Raw genomic sequence first — 20,669 nt, 5'->3', positions numbered from 1 at the left:
TAAATGCATGTATGGCCATAGTATTCATGTTATTTATTTATAACTTGTATCTTCCTCTTTCATGGTTTTGAGTTGCGTCAATGTTGACTTGTAAATAGCATGATGTAATATAATCTTTTATTACAAAAGAATTTCAATTTTGTTCTACTATGGTAGTTCATTTAATGCATTTTAATCGCAGCTTTGTTTGAAAATTAAAAAACATAGCTCCAATGACATTTTCTTAGACCATCCATCCCAACTAGAAGTTTCATATTCAGTCAATTTGAATTCGTGTACAAAATTTATGGCCAGCCCCTACCTTACGAAACGTTGATTTTTTTAATCTTTCCTTGACATACCTACTAACCAAACAACAATATTCAAGATCTTTCTAGAAATCGTGGATTCCACTAATCCTAATCCCAAACTTAGGACTAAACCAAACCATTGACGTGGTCTTCTATCTTTTTTTTCTTCTGAGATTTAAGAAGCTAGTCATCAAAATAAGCTCATAAGGAAACGAAATCAGCTCCGTTAGCCTGAATTGAAATGAGTTATTCCCAGATTAACATTATTTTTTCAATTGCATACACAAGATATCTTTCCTCAAAATATTTTACCCTAAGTTTGTAAGATTAACTAATATAAAATCATGTCACTTGCTTCTTTTATGTACAAATCTTTTTTGCTATAGTCGTTAATTGTAATTAGACACATTAAATTAGTCGAGTCAAGTCATTGGCTCAATTGACATAAATTGGTGGGGTTGACTACGATTAACTTTTAGGTGATGACTTAGGTACTCGGTGTTGACAAGAAGATCATGTGTAGGTTCGTGAAGAACTAGGGTTAAGTTAGCCTGTCTGGAGTCAAGCTAAAGTCTAATCAATCAAATAATTTATATATTTTATTAGGAGCAGGTTATATTTACAAAATTTTTGTTTACAAACTCTTACAAATTACATTGTCTTCTTCTAGGAGAACACTAAATGCATTATCTTATAAAAAAGTTTCAAAAAAGTTTGTAAACGAATTCTTTCCTAATTTATTATGTTTGTTATTTCTCATACTGACACAAAGTGAGAAATTCATCTCTATGTTTTAAATTCATCTTAAATTAGACTGTATCCAATTTGTAGATGGGAAAGGGAGTATAGCAAATCAAAAAGGTTGTTTCCTATTATTTTTATTGATTTTTATACCAAATGAATTCTTACGAGATAAAAAATACGGATTAAGTGACATTTTATATTAATTAATAGTAGATGAATAGTGAGAGTTTAATTATAATAAGAAACAGAGTAAACCAACCAAATAGGTTATCTCCTTTTTAGAATGGATCCTTGCATGTCTTATTTAATTTGACATAATTATATGTGAAAATTATAACTATATAAAAAGTAAATCAATGGTGATAAGAAAACAAAGGAAAAAAAAATTATTAAAATAAATAATTACAAAATCATTACATTAATTTATTTTTATATGATTATGGTTATGATTTCTTTTATGTTAAATAAAAGATGAATTTCCTTTCCTTTGTAAGAGATGCATGACTGAAAGAAGTTCAGATTTTTGGTTGTGTTGTACCTGAACTTGAGGCTGTGAGAAACTGGGAAATTGATTCGAAATGAAACCAAATACCATCACTGGGAAAATTACATTGTGTTTACGCAAACCTCACCTTTTCCCGAAGACCCACATGTCAACAATTCATAACAAAATTATCTATACTTAAAAGTTTCAAAACAGAGCATCACTCGTCTCACAGTACAGTGTCCAAAAATCAAAGAAAAACCCACACTGAAAATATATCTCAAACTTTGTTAAATGTACAGACAAAAAATAACAGCTGAGCAGAGATTTACCGGAGCAATTGCCGACGATTGGATTCAGCCGGAGAGCCAAGCGAGTAAAGGGGAGAGACGTTAAAGTTTAAACGCAACAACAATATTAAGTCAGAGTGTCATATAGAGAGGTGTGAAAAAAAAAAATCAAATGAATCGAAGCCATAAATTAATTCGAACCAAATAAAAAAAAATAAGTTTAATATTTCTGTTTTTATTGCACAAAATTTATTTATGCTATAGACATATAACTATATAAGAGTAAGTGGTCCCATAGTATTTCACTAACATTCTCTCTCTTTTTTGTTATAATAGGATATTCAACAGAAATATTCTGTAATACTTTCATAATATTTTGCAAAAAAAAAAATAAAAAAAAAATCCTTTTTTAATTGGTTTAAAAATCAAATAGTATATTCAACATCGGTTTACGATTTATTAATTTTGTTCTGATTAAAAATTGAATCCAACCACACTCGCTTTTAAGAATGTAAAAAAAATTAAATGAACCAAATCAAATTAAATCACACCATATTTTTTTCTAATTGATTTAATAATCCAAATTTTATGAAGGGTTCGCTTTTTCTACAGCGTAGATAACTTATTTACATTGATCTCAAAACGACGTTGTTTTGAGGTGAAAATTAATGTGTTTTTATAATTATAATTTATTTCAAAGGTATAATAATCTTTTTCATTATAATTTTTTAACTCAAAACAACGTAATTTTGAGAGCAAATATAAATAACTTATCTACATTCACTGTAGAAACATTAAAGTGTCTTATGAATTGATTTAAGCACTGAATTACCTTTTAAAATCATTTTAATTTTTCTGAACCGAATCATTTAGGGTTGGGTTAAAATCGAATCGTGCACCTTCGGATTATATATAGGGTTTATTGGATCTGCAATTATGGCAAAGAAGGATATTTACCACAGAGATAATTTTTTAATAAAAGTGGGATCTATTAATTAAAAAAAAAGTCATCATCCTATATCTATGTCTTACTTATAAGACATGATGAATTATTCGTAAAATTTTTTTCATTTAAAACAGAAATATTTTCTCCTTATATATATCCTTTTAATTAATTTTCCAAACATTCTCTTAATTATTTAATATTGAATTAATTTTAGCAAGAAAGTAAAGTTTTTATTATATCCTAAGGTATGGTAAACTCACCAGTCACCACCGACAAAATTCAAATCACATTAATACCTCCTTCACAAAATTCCGTGCAACTGCAATAAAAATCTTCCTGTTTTCCAATGCTTACGCGTTGCGCAAACGAAATGGAAGAATTGTCAAACAGTACATTTCTTTAGGCTGAGAGTGATAGCTATCGACCAAATTGGTTTAATTAAACTCACATTACAACAACTTTTTTATTATTATTATTATCCTGAAGAAACTCTCATCACTTGACTTGCTTACTTTTCAACAACTCTTGGGTCTGATTCAATATGATTTTATTTTTTTTATTTTTTTTTAAATTCTTTTGAATATAAATTTTGAAAATTAATTTTGACAATAAAAAAATAATAAAATTTATTTGAATAGAGTTAGATTTAAAATTATAAAGAAGTTATAATTATTTATAAAAAGGCCATTAATAAAGCTTTATAATTACAAAATCGCTACCATAAAATAATTTAAAATTATTTACAAATTTGCCATTATATAAATCACGGCAAAAAAAAAATTGAGAATATCCTTAAATTTTTGAAGTCATTTGTTAAAACAATTCTTTCCAAATAAGTTTTTTTATTTTTTATTTTTTTATTTAAAAAACTCAAAAACTGTTTTATATATATATATATACGAGAAAAACCTACGCCCATATTATCCCAAAACAGTAGGGTCATACAAAAATCAAAATATATATATTCTTGTTGTTTTATATATCTAAAAGGATATTAACTCTATATATTATTTTATGAAATAGAAGTAGAGTTAATGTCATAGTTTATTGTATATGCTTTTTTTTCTTTCCAAATTCACATTTCCTTAACACAATTATATCCTCTAACAGTTAACCTTTATATTTTTTAAAAAAAAAAAACTGAATTCAATTCAAATTTCATATTTAAATTATAGTATTTCATTTAGGTGATAAAACTTATATCATTCCCTTGAAATAATAAGTTAATTATTTTTACTTTTCAAATGTCAGGTTAATTTAAATATAACTATCTCACATAAGGAAATAAAATGATAATTTCTGTCATTTTCTAATTCAAAAATAAAACTTCTTAATTTATTTTGATAACCGTATAAATAATATGACATTAATATTTTTTTCGCAAGAGATTATTTTATATTCTGCATATATTTGAAAGTGAATGAAATCCAATTAAAAAAAAAAGAAAAAAAAGTAAAATCCACCGGAGAAACCTCAAATCTATATAATATTAAGAAAACGTTATATTTACAAAAAAATTTGTTTACAAATTACACTAAGTATGATCAGTCATATTTCAATCAAAAATGTATGACCGGTCATACTTAGTGTAATTTGTAAAAAATAAATTTGTAAATGAAATCTAATGCAAAGCACCAATGTAAAAAGCTAGTTCAATCTTAATAAATGCGTGCTTTGACACACTTTACCAGAGAGAGATCAATTGTCACCTTCGTAGCAAATGCATCTATTTTAGTTAGAAATTAGAATATTTCATGGTTTTAGCATTATGGGCTGGGCTACAATGTGGTGCATGATTTATGAAGCACACTTTTTTGTACTATGGGTTTTAATTTTTCAGTCTACCACACAATGAAGAGCAGACATTGTATAGCCAATTTGCTTAAATGAACGCAAGCCCAATCATTGAGGCCCAAGACCATGATGCTGGAGTGGACTATTCAACAGTCGCGTTAGACTCCGAGCGTAACTGAAAAATTCAAGTTTGAAATTAGTTTGGGTCCCTACTAATTAAAGTGCAAAGCAAAACTGGTAACTTTGAGCAGAAGGGTCATTGTAACCTGTGTAATCATACAGCATCCAATTGCAACTGTAATATAATAATGACTGTGCGAATGAACAGTATATCGGAATGAAAGATATGTAACAGGCAAAACTCAGGGTGAATGAATTAATGATCAAAAGGACCATAGTAATAAGAGAATATAAATGATGATGATCATAAACATGAAAACGTGCGGGCATTATTAACCAATGAAACGAGCCCTCACTCCTCACACATCTTGACCCTTCCCTTTTACCACTTTTTCTTTATTGATTGGATATATAACTTTAGTGGGGACTAGGGTGGCCGTGCAACATAATTTTATTAGGGAAATATTAGTCTCATGTGATAGGAGACAATAAGTCTCTCCTACACACTCAAAAAGACGTGGGACCCACTTCAAATTCTTTTTCTCTTTTTTCTATGCAATGGGACCCACCTAAGTTTGTGAGTGTAACATGAGATATCTTATCTTATGTTACATAAGAAAATATAATCCCATTTTATTATTGTCTTGTATGCTTGTCCAGCTCGGGTTCTACTTTTGAAAGAGTGATCAAAGTGTTATTTTTTGAAAAAAAAATTATTCAAATGTCACACAAATTAGTACTTTTTATCATATTATCACGTGGCATAATTCGTTACAAGTTATAGCAAATTATGTTCGCCAATAATTTTGTGACACGTGGTCATATTGCAAACAAAATTCTCTATCATTAGTAGCGAATTATGACACATCAACTTTTTCTTGCTAAAGTATATCACGTGTCACAAAATTATTGGCGAACATAATTTGCTATCAGTCATAACAAATTATGCCACGTGACAGTCTGATAAAAAATGTTATTGACATTTGGATACAAAATTTGTTAAAAAATAAATTTTGGTCATGTTCTTCTACTTTCGTTATTTAATTTATATTTTCTTTCTGCTGATTTTTCAGTTTCAATTTCTTTCTTTTTTCATTTTTTTAGTTTTAGAAAAGTTCTTCTCACTCTCTTGTCATAAATTTAATTGACATGATAGAGTTCATTAAACAAAGGCTTATAGAACTGAGGTGGTAGTGTGGTACCTGTTCTGATGGGAGAATGCTTAGAAGCACTGTTGATAAAATCGGATGTCGGATTGATCTGGGAGCTGGTAAATTGATCATATAATTAGTTTGGTTGAAGCAACGAACTGGCCATGCATCAGAACTGATGCGACTCGGTCCGACCCAGCCGATTTTCATGAAAATCGATGACCCAGCCCAGTCCCAAAAAAAAAAAAAAAATTTCAAAAAAAATTATAATGGACATATTTGAATATTTTTTTGCTTATTGACTTGCATAAGTTATGTACCTACAACATTAATATTATCTCAATTATGCACTATGCAGAAAATTTTGATTTGATTTATAATTAAAGAAGTCATTTTCTGACCTAAAGTCTCATATCACGATCATTATATTTTTGTTTGATCCTTTATCGTATAATAATATGTGATTTATTATTTTTTATATTAAAATATTTGATTTTTTTGTCTTCTTTTAAATATTTGAGTATTTTTATAATTTTTTAATATAAATTATAAAATTGTATATAATTATCGGGTCTTGCGTTTGAACCAGTGACTCACTGATTCATCCAACGACCCAGTAATCCAGTACTTCGACCGGATCAATAACCAAACCGATTTTGATAACATTATTTAGAAAAATATGAGTATCTTTTGTATGATTATTATTAAACTAGTGGGTAGATAAGAGAGGTTGAAAGAAAGAAGCATAAAGCTGCGGAGGCCATGCAAAGTCACCGAATCTATCACGTGGCTCAGCAGTCGAGGCATCTGCACTATTCTTCCCCTATAAACATTGAATGAAAAGCAGGTGTCACCGAACATGAGGGCATTTACCAGTGCAGTTTCCATTTACCTTTCTTATTTCTTTTACTTTTTGAAATGACAGTGCCTACAAAATTTGGGCCATTCACTAATCATACTGCATAAGCCACCTGAAACCTGATTGCTCTTCTCCGCAAGAAACACAAAAGCTTACGGCTCCTCCAGTCCTCAAAATATCCATTTGCAGGCTTTTAGACACTCCCTGGATTTGGATTTAGCAAGCTGTAAAATATACCTTATAATCATACTCTCCATTCAATTACAGCTAGTTTACGTTTCCACTCTCCTTTTCAGCTAAAATGGATCAAAGTCGCTCGAACTAGATGACTTATGATTTAGTTAGCATAAAATAATATATGTAATAAAAGCTATAGAAAAATTAAATAAAACTTCATCATTTCATGTTTATAATTCTATATTTTCCCGTAATTTATTGAACACCATTTGAATGAAATAAAAACTGTTAAAAATTGAGTGAAAGAGATTAATAAAGCAGTTACAACTGTTAACAGCTTTGCATTTAGTTCTTTTAGAAAATTTAACAATTAAAATAATGATGAAATATGTATAAATATATAACAAATTATAAAAATATTAAAATTGACTTCCTTATTTTTCAATCATAATTTCACATTCTATGCCATAAAATATATCCCTCACTTAAAAATAAAAAAAAATAAAAAAATAAAAAATTACAAGGTTGCCATAATTTTCTTCTCATGCAAAGGTTGCTGAACAATTTAGGACCCATTTGGATGAAAAAATTTTTAGCCAAAAGCTGCTTTCTTTTACAGAAAAAAAAAAAAAAAAAAAACAACACTTCTACAAAGTTTAATTGAATGTCTACTCTAAAAACAAAAAAAACAGAAGTGACAAAAAAATATTAAAACTTGCTTTTTTAAGAAAATAAAAATTTTAGATTTTAAAAAAAGCAAAATCAAATATTTTTTAAAAATTTAAACAACTTTAACTTTTATTAAAAACGCTTCTAAAATATGCAGGCACAAAAAAATACTATTTTTACGTGCCTACCCAAACGGGCCTAGTTTTATTATGCCTATATCTTATGGGGAGATTTTACCAAGCACAACATAGGCAACCAAGAATTAAGGATATGGAGTTTCAGCATGATCTTAAAGATCAGAACCAATGTCCAATGAAAGAAATACCTCAAATCATTCCATTGAAATGCTAAAACCATTTCAACAGTAGAACCATTCTTGGGTTAGCACAGCACATGCATTGGAATCCGATAGTTTATCCCAATTGTATTCAGCATCGAGCGACTTTGAATCGAACAAGAGAAAGCAAGGTACAATGAAATAAATGCATCAAAGTTGCGGAGAACCAACAAAGTTGCATTAGAAAATGAATATTATTCAATGGGAAGAATAACAACGATAATTGAGTGTCCAATATCTTACTACGGAAGCAAAGTTAACATGCAAACAAATTGAAGTCCGCAATATGAAGAATAATATAACAATTGCTAACGCACATGCAGCAAGAGAGTTTCAGTCTCTTTATTAATCAGTAAATTGGCATCCCGTAGCTCAGCCAAAGTGTAAAATGAATGGCAATCAATCTCAAGCCTTCTGTGTACTCCTCCTGTACCCAGCACAACCACCACCGCAACTACATAAGCCAGGTAGGCAACAGTACATTTCATTAGTGAACTGCATACTGAGCATGTACCTGCTATTAACAATTCCCCACCACATCAAATTTGCATTGATTCTTTGGCTCAATCCACGGCGTGATCACTCAAGCCTTAGTGAAGAATCATCCTCCATTGTACACACAAAACCAGGCATGTCCAACCTCGGCCCGGCGATAGTCCTGTATATATAAAGCTTCTCAACAGGGCAACTCTCTGGCCTTGAATCTGGAGGTCCTCTCTCGTCAATGACTTCCACATTAAGTCTGGGCAGTTTCTGACCCAGAAGCTTACACGCTCCATAGCTCACTGAGCAAGTGGACATCCAAAGGGATCGCATTGTCTCCAGCTTTGCAGCATTGGCCAAAAGAGCCTTGTCACCAAAGGGGCAGTCCCTGATCTCCAGCTTTTTAAGATTCTCACACCCAGACAGCACATAATGAAGTCCCAGATCACTATCTCCAGCAAAAGCCACAGATAGCATCTCCAGCTTCTTCCCATAAGTCCCAATATAATCAAAAACACGGTCAGTAAGAAGACCGGATAGGGAAAGGCGCTGAAGATCCTTGCAATGCTCTACAATAGCTCCGAAACCAGAGTCCAGTGGTTGAAGGGTAAGATGGTCAGGAGTACGAGGCTCAATAATGCACAGGCGAAAACAAGTCAAATTAGGCCTGTTCCGCGCAATAGTATTTAGGGCAACATTAGACATTTGACGACAAAAATATAGAACTGACTCGAGCTTGGGGCAACCTTCAGACACAGAAACAAGGCCCTGCTCTGTCAAAGAAACATTTGGTTCTAAAACATATGGGTCAGATGGGAACACCCTTAACTCCTTTAGATCTTTGCATGACGCAGCAAGGGCGGCAAGACCAGCATCTTCAATGTAATCCAGCACCTATAACAATGACCTTAATTAGCATAAGAATTTACAGTATAAATAGGGGCAGTGAATCTGTGATGCAAACATAAAATCTAAGTAAATCAGACATACCCATAACCGCAACAATTTTGGACACTGACTGATAAGATTGATAAGATCAGAGCTTTGCATAATAGCATAACTCAAGTTTAGTGATGTTAGCCTGGAGCAGATGGGATAGACAGCTGGAAGGTAGGATGGGAGCACATCCCAAAAGCCAGACAAGCTCTTCAATTGCTTGCACTCAGAAAATGCTGTTGCCAGGTTTGAGAACACCTCGGGTCGCATGTCAGTTGAGTAGACTCCTGTGCCTAACTCAACCAGCTGAGGACACCGGCGAAGTAGGTTAGGTAGCCTATCAAGGGGAACAGCACGATTGAGGCGGAGAGTCTGCAAGTTGGGGCACCTACCAATCAGGCGCTCTAGGGCAGACAAACCCACCTCATTGACTAAGCAAGAGATGTTGAGTGAAACTAATGATGTGTAGGAATCAGGAAAATGGCTTAGCCAATGCCCACTAAGGTCCTCCACTTCACTCTCGTGCAAGTCCAACTCCCTCAAATTCCTACAATGTATTAGCAGACAAAGGATTTATCAATCACAGTGTCAAGACACTTCATTTCAGAAACTGGCATCCCTCTAGGTTTGTTTACGAAGAAAAATGTAGTAAATTGAACCACACTGAGCCAATATCTAACATCATTGTCATTTACAATGACCTAATGTTAGCATAAAATCCGATTCAACACTTCAGAAGCACCAAGCATAAAGCATAAGTTTAGAAGAAACGAAAATTAGTTTATCTCTCACATGGTTCAGACCACAACCTCTAATTCGTTATCAAATAAAAACTGCAAAGTGTCTCTCAACAAGCGAATTTCCAACTATGAATTGAGGGGGAAAATGCAGGTACTGCATTTAATTAAATATTTTAAGAAAAACAATCACGATGCAACCGAAAATATTTAGTAAACAACCTAAATTTGAATATCCAGCAGGCGCATGAGTCAAATAATCAACCAAAAAGAATATAAAAAAATTTAAAAAAGAATAAAGCATCTCTTGCAATCCTGACTACAATAGTCATTTAAACCAATATGTGGCCAAATCTTAACCCCGAAATCACATCAAAGCGGGGGGGGGGGGGGGACAAAAAAAGACAACCACAACTAATAATCATAAGGTTTTTTAAAAATCTATCAAAAAAATTTAGAAATAGCGCCAAAATAAAACCATACAGAAAAAAGGTTGTCATGAATGCTTTAAAGGGGAAGGGAAAGGGGATCTAACAAAAACCTGAAAATAACGATAAGTCTGTCGAATTCACAATAAGGTCCGTTATAAGAACTCGTATAAAAGAAAGAGGCAAAAAGAACATTCAAGATAGAACGTAATTTGCATTCGAATTTCTTTTGTTGGAACTAAGCCCTAACTCGAAGACGTAAGAAATATAAAAATTCCAAAATATTTAACATTTCATTTCACTGCACACAGCCTTGAAAATGAACATAAATGAGCCAAATCTGATCATAAAAAGGCTACTAAATCCTCAGATGGCAAGAGAGCCCTTGTCATATTTTCCATAACGCAAAACAACTCAAAAGCTAAGATCCGAACTTCAGATGCTTCCGGCGACGAGAGGCATGTTACTTACCTACTGCCAATCAGAATCCACAAAATCCGGCAATGTAAAAAACACGCTACAAACTCCAATTCGCTTCGCTCTACTTATACTCACTCTACCCAAACCAACCAAATTTTCAGGAAAATCAAGAAGCAAAAAAGAAGAAGAAACCTGCAATTGCTGGCAATGGCGGCAAGTCCATCAGTAGTAAAACCCTCACAGGAGGTGAGGACCAACACTTTGAAGTTTTTGAAGGATTTAGCAATGAGCTCCAAGCTCTCGTCCGTGATGACCATCCTCTTGAGTCTGATCTCCTCGAGCCAGGGAAAGGCACCAGACATAGCCGCGATCCAAGGGCAAACGTAACCACCCCATCCCTCAGGGACCAAATTGAAGTCCGCGAAATGTGGCTTCCCTTTCAGAGCAATGGATCTCACCTCCGGGAACCGCTTGATCACCATCATAGGGCTCACGGCATAGCAGTTCCCAACGAAAACTTTCCTCCTGCACCAACGCTCGATCTCGTACCAGGACTTGCACACCAGCGAGATGGCGTTGCGGTCCTCGTCACACTGAATGAACGAGAACACGTGCTCGAGCACCTCCTCAGGGAACATGTACGCCATTCTCTGCATATGGAAAAAACTACTCAAGAAGAAGAATTTCCTCAAAGAGAAAAAAACGGCGTCGGTTTGTGGATGAGTGTCAAAGCCTGAAAGTAACAAGTTTGGAACACTGGTACTGTTAGATCTGAGACGCCATTAACGAGCTCGGAGTTGCCAGAGAGTAGGGTATATGTCTGTGTAAGTGAGATAGAGAGAGAGAGAGAGAGAGAGAGAGAGAGGCAGAGGATAAGGGAGTTTATGTTATGCCAGGTAAGGTTAGAAATTAACTATGGTTAAATAAGTGGTTTGAAGGTGGTGTGTTATCGGCAATTATGGCAGAGACACGTGGTGAGAGAAGTGAATAGAAGCCGTTGGATGGGATGTATCAGAAGCTGATCTTATCGGTTGAGAGGGATGCAAGAGCAGCCGCAGAAAACGGGTGTACGTAAAAGTCGTGGACCAAATGGGACGATATTTGTTTATGTCGTTATTTTCTCGCGACTCGTCGAAATGGAAGGAACGACGTGGTTTTATCGTGGGGGGATTTGATAAAGTGTTATCATGTGTAAGAAGTGAGTGTGGAAGGGAATCTCATGATTCGCGTTGCACGGCTGGATCTGAGGGAGAGGATGCAGGGGGACCACTTTTGATGCAGGGATATTATATTTCAATCCGAAAAGATAAAAGGTTAAAATTTATGTATATTTATTAGGGAATTGAATGATATGAAGGAGAGTCTGGAAATCTTGACATCATCATCATGGCCGTCCAATCATATCAATGTGACTTGTTTCATTCTATGATTCTAACAGTCAGATATCTGTTTCCAGTTTCGCACACACTTTGTATCAAACTTGTTCACCTACTCAATCCGATCCACTTTAACCCCTCATCTCTACCCCAAAAGAAAGCTTGGTCCACTTTATTAATGGAATGGCAGCATCCACACTAATGTAATGATCGATTCCATTATTTACCGTATGGGTATGGTACGAGCACGAATGCGTAGCCCGTAATATCAATTAAAAACACTAATATTATTCGGAGTGAACACCAACTATAAGTTAGGATTATAGTCAAATATGTTTGCTTGATATGTGTGAATGAGTCTGATCAACCTAGAGTGTATTTCATTTGTACTATCTTTATATTTACAAGAGTTCTCGAATCGGTTATTGACAATTTATATGGAGCAATTCTCGTAGTGATGTGGCAGACACATTATATTGTTGAGTGGAAAAGGAACATGAGTTTAAACTCAAGATCCATAATCCGGATTTATGGCCGGTACACTAGCCTTTTTACCCTATTGGGCAGCGATCCTTTTTCTTCCCTTTTTGGTAGATGCTGGTCATTGAACTTTACTTAGTAATATATTATCTTATAACTGTAGCAACAAATAATTATCAAGCAATTTTCTAAAAGGTGTTAGATTAGCCAAGTTGGCGATATCCAACGAGAAACTAAGTAGATGAACAAGTTTAGCAAGCCAAGAATTGATTGGCTTTCATCCATAGAATATATTCAGTCACATTCTATATAGAAAGAGTTCAATCATGTCAGCCTACCTCCAAAGGAAATAAAGAATTCAAAACACCAACCACCTAGTTTTTCCTTTTCATATACAACTATATTTATTTTGATTGTGTATTGTGTATGAAATTCGCATTCTGACAACATCTCAGTCTGTCTTTCAAATTTTATTTAGATGATAATTTTATTAACTATATTGGTAGAATTAGGAAAATTAGTTTGGAGTACATAAATGGCATTACTAAGGATTTCATCATATTAGTAATAGGAAAATCATCGACCTATATCAATATAAGAATAATTTATATGGATGTAAAAAAGTAATAAATTTATCATTCAATCTTAATCACTGATTTATATGTATCTAACAGTTTAAATTTATCAATAAAAAATCAATAATTAAAAATGAAAATACGGGATATAAAATAATTCAACCCCTTATATCAATATAAGAATAATTTATAAGGATGTAAAAAGTAATAAATCTATTATTCAATCTTAATCACTGAATTATATTTATCTAACAATTTAAATTTATTTATAAAAAATCAATAATTAAAATTGAAAATACAGGATATAAAATAATTCAACCCCTTGATAATATATGTAGATTTTTAAGCATTGGATTAAGATGCCCCTTATATCTCAATGCAATTTCGTTCAGACAGAGTATGTGCATATCTTCCAATTAAAATGTTCACTTAACCAAAATATTTAATAATGACTCATTGAACAAAGGAAGATCGTTCAAGTGATACATATTTAATTTTATTTAAATAAAATTTTGGGTTTAAAAATTTTTCTTTGAGAAAATTAGTTTCACTATGATATGAGTACTTTCAGACTTTCAGTCCAAAATACTTGTGATTTATTTGAAAAAAAATAACTACTCCTTGCATGTAAATTGTAAATCATAACAAATATACAAATGAGAAGTCATACGAGACTTGTAAGGGGAGAAAAGTGTAAGAGAAACATAAAGAAGCAAGAAAATACGAGAAGCAGCGAGCAATCCAATGGAAGGGTCATTATGATTTTGCTGAGGAATCGATTAAAGTATAAACAAGCTGCACGTTGCATCTCAATCAAACCCCATCCACCTCAGCACTCTCAGAACCTTTTTATTTTTATTTTTTTCAGTGTGGGGTCATAGAGTCGTACATGTTGCATTTTAGTTACACGTATCCAATAAAAAGCTAAACAGTAACCTCGGTGGCATTATTTTCCTCCTTCAAAAAAAAAAAAAACGGAAGAAAACAAAAAAATCATGATTTTGCCCATAGCTAGCAATAAATTGGCAATGGTAGCAATGCATGAGTGAGGAGCACTGCAAAAATTATTGGCGAGGTTAATACTGAAATGACTGAGTTACCCTTCATTATTTTCCCTCCTCGCTTTGCATGAGAAAGGGTACTATGGTCAGGCGATGTCTATGACGTGGGAGTATGGGATGGGGTTTCACTCACTGGGATGGACTCCGTAGAACTGTCCCTTTTGTGTCCAAAAGCTGAAGACTCTCTCGAGAGACAGTAATGTGAGAGAAAGATAGCCTGAGAGGGGCGATATGAACGGCTCAGATCTCATGTTAAATGAAGGTTTGTCTCTATTCGCGCTGTTTACAAAACAGCAAAAAAAAAAAAAAACTATTATTTTTTTTTTAGGAAACAGCAAAAAGCTTTCCTTACTATAATGCTATAGAATCGAATTCGCTCAAAAACTAGGGTAATGAATTAACAAACAGTTCATTAAGTTATTTTTTTTGCGGGGTCCAATAAGGTGAATAAAATAATAAAGCGGGAGCTGAGTTGTCTTGCACGTATAGTACCTTTTTTATTGTCAAGAAATCGAGATTACGATTTAAAAGCACATTTATTAATTGAGATAATTAATGGGTTTAAGATTAAGCCCACGCACGGTTCTCCGGGAATCTCTCTCCCCCCTCGAGTGGAATTAAATTGCCTTCAGCGTTATTATATGCTTTGTTTAACTGTTTAAGGTACCGTCCCATTTTGTTGATTTGAAAAATGTTTCTAATAATTCAATGAGTTTAAGTTTCTAATTCATTTGACAACACAGACTAAATATAATAAAAAAAAATCTGAATTTAATTTTCATTAAATATATCTGTAAGGAGGATCCAATTCATAACTAATTTAAAAAGTTAAAATTTATAAAAATACCGAAAATTAACTCATCTCAAAAGGATAACTAAGATCCATAAAAAAGATTATAACAAAATATGAATTAAAAAGATGTATATTAAATATTAAAAAATGGGTCTAATACAATTACATTGGGCAAAAAAAAATTAATTACTGATAAATAAAAAAACTTATATTGATGAGAAATTTGAATTTATTGTATTGGTTTGCTCGGCTTTTAAATTTAATTTTGTTTTATGGTTCCGATGGTTGACTATTTTATGATAAGGATAAAACTCAGGTAAATTTTTTAAATATTTGTGACTTTATTTTAATAAAATATAGGGTAAATGGATTGTTATGTGACATAATATAACACCATATTCCTACTCTCACAATGGAATGTGGGTCTCATCCCTTAACTTTTCTCTCTCCACTCTTCTCTCTCCTCTCTCCTCTTCATTACGAGAGTAGGAATTGTTATGTTACATCATGTAACATAACAATCCATTTACCCTAAAATATATTAGATGGACAAAAACTAAAGAAATATTCTTTAGTCATTTTATTCTTTTATATATATATATATATATATATATATATATATATATATATATATTTAAAGTATGATCAACTTACATAAGTGTAAGAATAAAAAATCTTATATCAAAATTTAATCATTGAATTTTGTAAATCTAATGATTGTGATTTATTAAGTGACTGTTTTTAATTTTCAATAAATTATAATCATTGATACATGAAAATCAATGATTAAGGTTTAATGTAAGACTTATTATTGTTATACACTTATACCGATATAAATTGATCATAACCCTTATATATATATATAGTTTGATGTTTGATGTTTGTCGTTTTAAATGACATAACTTATGTCATTTTAGGAGAGAGATAGACACAAATAATAAAAATCATGGGGGAAAGTGGGTGGTTTTTTTTTAATTTAAATTTTGAATAAACAAATATTATTTTGTGTCTATCTCTATCTTAAAATGACATAATTTTTTGTTATTTAAAATGAAAAATATTTTTTCCATATATATATGTGTGTGTGTGACGTATGATCCTTTGACATCAGTGTCAAATTTGAAATTTGACGTCTCATCTGAGAGCCGTTAGATAAAAAAGATCAACGACTCTAATTTGTAAGCATATGACACCATTGATCTTTTTTTATCTAACGGCTCTCAGATGAGGTGTCAAAGGATCCTGCCTCTCTCTCTCTTTCTCTCTCTATATATATAGGGCTTATCGTTTCTCAAGTTGCTTGAGATAATCTTATCTTCCGCTACTAAATCATAACCGTACAAAGATAGATCAATAATGATAAAGGAAGAGAGCGAAAAAAGGGAATCATAACCATTCAAAGATGAATCAATTGATATAAGGAAATAAATAAATAAAACGACGTAATTTTGGAGTAGTCAGAGATAAACTTAACCCAAGCTGCTTGAGAAATGTTTTTCCCATATATATATATATATGTGAAAATAAATGTATCATGTTGTAGAAAATTGGGGTCCACATTGGTTGTGTCTATAGTATGACACAACTAATTTCCTACAACATGATATATCCATTTCTTATATATATATATATATCAAAAACAACACCACAAATATTCAAATAACTTTATTTAAATTCATGACTTGTATTAACCCCTACACGTGAAATGGTACATCCAATGTCGAGGATAGAAAGAAAAACAAAAAACAAGTGAAATAAATGCGAGGAGAAGATAGAGCGATGGAAGCATGGATCCGTGGGAATGGAGCGGAAAGCATGCCGGCACACATGCTGATCACATCATAGATGGCAAAAGCACATTCAGGAACTGCCTACTCTTAGCAACACAAATTCAATCGTTTGAATTGCGGTTCTTTAATTTAATTAGAATGATCCATTATTCACAATTCATTCACTCAGATTGCTTGAGGTTGGCGTCTTGTGGTATAAGAGTGACATTTCATCCTCCGGATTCAAAATTAAAGCTAGCATCCTTTGTTTCTCCTTTTTCTTGTATAGTTTGCTACCAAATTATTGTTGAGATATTTAAGTGTAATGAGTTTTGCATTGATTGATAATAGTTTAAGTGAAGTCTATACAAGTGAGAGAATCCATAAATCTGCCTTCAGATTTTGAGTTGAGACATAATGTCAGACTCATTTGATATGATGGTGTGTTGATCTCGTCACGAGCTTTCCTTGGACTAGCCTCACGGTGGTATGTCTGATTGGATTTGGGCTAGCCTAGTAATTGGTTAGAGACGGGTTAAATATTTGAACTCTTGGTTACTAATGGTGGTTTCATACGGGGAGATTTGTGGGGATATTTAAGTGTGATGAGTTCCAAATTAGTTGATAATATGCTAAGTGAAGTCTATATAAGTGGAAGGATTCATAAATCAAATGTCTTATAATTTTAGGTTGAGACATGATATCAAACTCATTTGATATGATGGTGTGTTCATCCCGCCAAAAGTTTTCTCTTAACCCATGTGACACTTGTATCATCATGGATTATTATTGTAGTTTACAAGATGTAGATTTATTTAGTTGATGGGAAAAGAATAGCGCATAAGTTCTGTCTCTAACAGCATAACAAAAAAAAACATTTCATTTTTTTTTTTCAATGAAAATTTTGAATTTTCCAAGAGGTTCTATGGTATTAAACTTTAACTGCATTGTGGTCAAAATGAACTAAGAGGATATTTGGTAGAGGAGAACTTTTTTTTTATTTGGGAATTTCGATATTCAGAAATATGATGAAAACATTCAGTTTATGATAATATTCGAAAATTAAAAATTAAAAAAAATTCATTTCCGAAAATCTTAAAAAATATCTTATATCAAACACTCTAAAGGTTGTTATACAGTTCCTAGTCCATAAACTATGCTTTGGGTTCAACAAGACAAGTTGCCTCTTCATTGCTTTTTTGGCATCGTTACAACCGTATTTTCCAATCAAAGACGGGTTTAGTTATGCCTTATTTAATAAGGGTTCGGTTTTTGTCATATCACATGATAAGATCATTTTTCTGCACACACAAATTAAGTGTGAGTCCTACGCTTAAAAAAAAAAATCAAACCAAAATCAAGATACGACGCTGTATCCTCAAGATACATTGCCGGATCCTTATTGCAGGAATGAATTATATTTTCGATTTAATAATCATGGTCAAGTTATGTCACTGAATAATGGATTGTCTCTCTCGTCCAAGGGCACTAGGCCAATTGTCCAATAACCTTCAAGAAACCAAGGCAGAATGAACTGTCATTAATCAATCATCGTCTTAATGATGCTTATCACACACATCTTGAAAGGCATTTTAAAAAAAAAAAAATTGTAAGAAAAGTTACTTTTAAAATTGTCGGTTAAGAGACCCACTAATTTTTTTTAAAGAGTTCGTCTTAAAATGAATCTGTTCAATTAGCCCATAAATGCCACCAAACCTGCCCCAAAAAAGTACGGCATTTACAATTTTTTCTTTTATACTAAAAATATTTTTCTACAAGCCATAAGATAATAATATTCACTATTTTAATTATGAGTTTTTTTTCTCTAATTAATGCAGATAAGTTATCTGTATTAAATCTAAAATATTATATTAGGACAGAAATTAATATTTTTTATAATTTTAATTTATTATAAAATTATAATAATCTTTATAATTATAATTTTTAATATTTTAAAATTAAAACAACGTCGTTTTGAAAGTAAATACAAATAACTTATCTGCAGTAATTACAAAAATATTTTTCTATTAAATTATACACGTTTTGCTCATATATATCTCATACAAACTATCTTTTTTCATTATAAAAAACACTCGCAACTAATAGAGTCCTGATGAAATTGTTAAACTTCATTAGAAGCCAGTAGATACGAAACTAGCTAATATATGTATTCTCTTAAAATCATCTACTTCTCCATGACTCCATGTGACGTCGAGGTTTGGCTATAAACCACAATACGAGGACGAAACTTTCTTTCCATCCTATATATTCCTTTAAACAACATATATTCAACAAAAACTTATTTTGGTATCGGTTCACAGAATAAAATAAAATCGAATTAAAGTAATGCAAAATTAAAGAGTTTTCATTGAATTTATTCTTCTTAGTTTCAGCTGAAAAAACTTGAGTGCGTGGCGGCTCTAATCCAGCCGCAAATAAGATACTTCAAAATCTCAATCCTCTATTAGCACACGCTAGCAATCTAACCTCCACTCATGGAATTTTACTCGGTACAATTCTTTTTTTTAAAAAAATAAAAATATTCAATATGTTGAGAACTTTTTTTTTTAAAGTGGTGAAAAATTTACCAAACATGAAGAAAAAACGTACCCACTTGGATACTCCTATGATACCAAAATTTTACTCGTACTTATGCTAGTGTGTATATTCACTTCAGCAACACGGCATTATTTAATTATGTATATTCTTCACCTCTCATCGTGTATGTCAATCTACATAACAGAGATATTGAAACTTTTTGTGGTTGGCCATTACTCCACGCCAATGGTCTAGATCATATATGTAGGGCTGTGCATAGCTCAGGTTAGATTAGATTTTTGTGCAGATTCAGTCTAACTTGATTTTTATAGGTCAGGTATTTTGATCCGACCACTTTAATTTGATTAAGTCAGGTTTGACTTGGTTTGGATTTTTTTGAACTAGTTCAAAAACTGGGTCGAATCTGACCTGACTTGGTTTCTGAAGTTCTTCTGACTTGGTTTCTGAAGTGGGTCAAATTTGACCTGACCCATTCTTGACTTGGTTTCGCCACAAAATTTCTACATTGCAAACGACGAAAATTTCGTCACAAAATTATTTTTTCGTCGGAACTTTTTGTCGAAAAACGACGAAATTTTTTCTCTAATGAAATTTTTTACAAAAATAAATTTTCTATTGAAATTTAGTTTCCGTCAAAAGTTTTGACTAAAATGATTTCCTCCATCAAATGTTTTAAACGAAAAAAGAATTCCGACAAAATTTTTGACAGAATGTTTTTCGTTCAAAATTTCGATGAGAATGTGTTCTGACGAAAATTTCGATGGCAATTGTTTTGAACGAAATGTTTCATTCGAAACTTTCGACGAAATTTAGATTCTCTAAAGAATTTTGACAAAATATTTTTTCCATCAAAATTTTTATGAAAATTTTTGACATAAATGTGTTCCGTTGAAAATTTTGATGAAATATTTTTTATCAAAAAACTTGACAAAAATAGGACACACAACTTAAAAAGACACATCCAATGCGAGCACGTATTTATTACACAAGTGAGCAAGCAAATATATATATATATATATATGGGATATATTTTTCTTATGTTGTTGGAAAAGAATTACCTCATGTTGTAGAAATAAAAGTATAAGTGGGACCCACATGTAAGAGGAGAGAGAAAAAAAAAGTGGTGGGACCCAACCCTTTTTGTGTGTGTAGGAGAGATGTTTATCTCATGTAAAATGACATAAACATAAC

At 32.2% G+C, this 20,669-nt stretch overlaps 1 protein-coding gene across 1 annotated transcript; it reads right to left on the bottom strand.

Moving 5' to 3' along the window:
* Positions 1-7,987: 7,987 nt before the first annotated feature.
* Positions 7,988-11,720, bottom strand: LOC133312215 (protein TRANSPORT INHIBITOR RESPONSE 1-like). The gene is made up of 3 exons (XM_061513387.1): positions 11,058-11,720; positions 9,335-9,827; positions 7,988-9,238 (listed from the first exon to the last, which is right to left on the bottom strand). Exons 1-3 carry the CDS (start codon positions 11,519-11,521, stop codon positions 8,441-8,443), a joined length of 1,755 nt encoding a protein of 584 aa, XP_061369371.1. The 5' UTR covers positions 11,522-11,720; the 3' UTR covers positions 7,988-8,440.
* Positions 11,721-20,669: the final 8,949 nt, after the last annotated feature.

Source organism: Gastrolobium bilobum, unplaced genomic scaffold (genome assembly GCF_033153095.1).
Source record: "Gastrolobium bilobum isolate Gb01-03AN ecotype WA unplaced genomic scaffold, APGP_CSIRO_Gbil_v1 utg6685, whole genome shotgun sequence".
NCBI classification, from domain to species: domain Eukaryota; kingdom Viridiplantae; phylum Streptophyta; class Magnoliopsida; order Fabales; family Fabaceae; genus Gastrolobium; species Gastrolobium bilobum.
Note: the sequence above shows the minus strand (reverse complement) of the source record. Positions and strands in the feature narration are given on the sequence as shown.

Bases quoted from the DNA above. Each gene is read 5' to 3' on its own strand.
- LOC133312215 (XM_061513387.1), bottom strand. From the start codon at position 11,521: ATGCAGAGAATGGCGTACATGTTCCCTGAGGAGGTGCTCGAGCACGTG. The intron at 9,828-11,057 runs GTTTCTTCTTCT...AATACATTGTAG, and splicing joins GCCATTGCCAGCAATTGCAG to GAATTTGAGGGAGTTGGACT. The intron at 9,239-9,334 runs GTATGTCTGATT...TCATTGTTATAG, and splicing joins CAAAATTGTTGCGGTTATGG to GTGCTGGATTACATTGAAGA.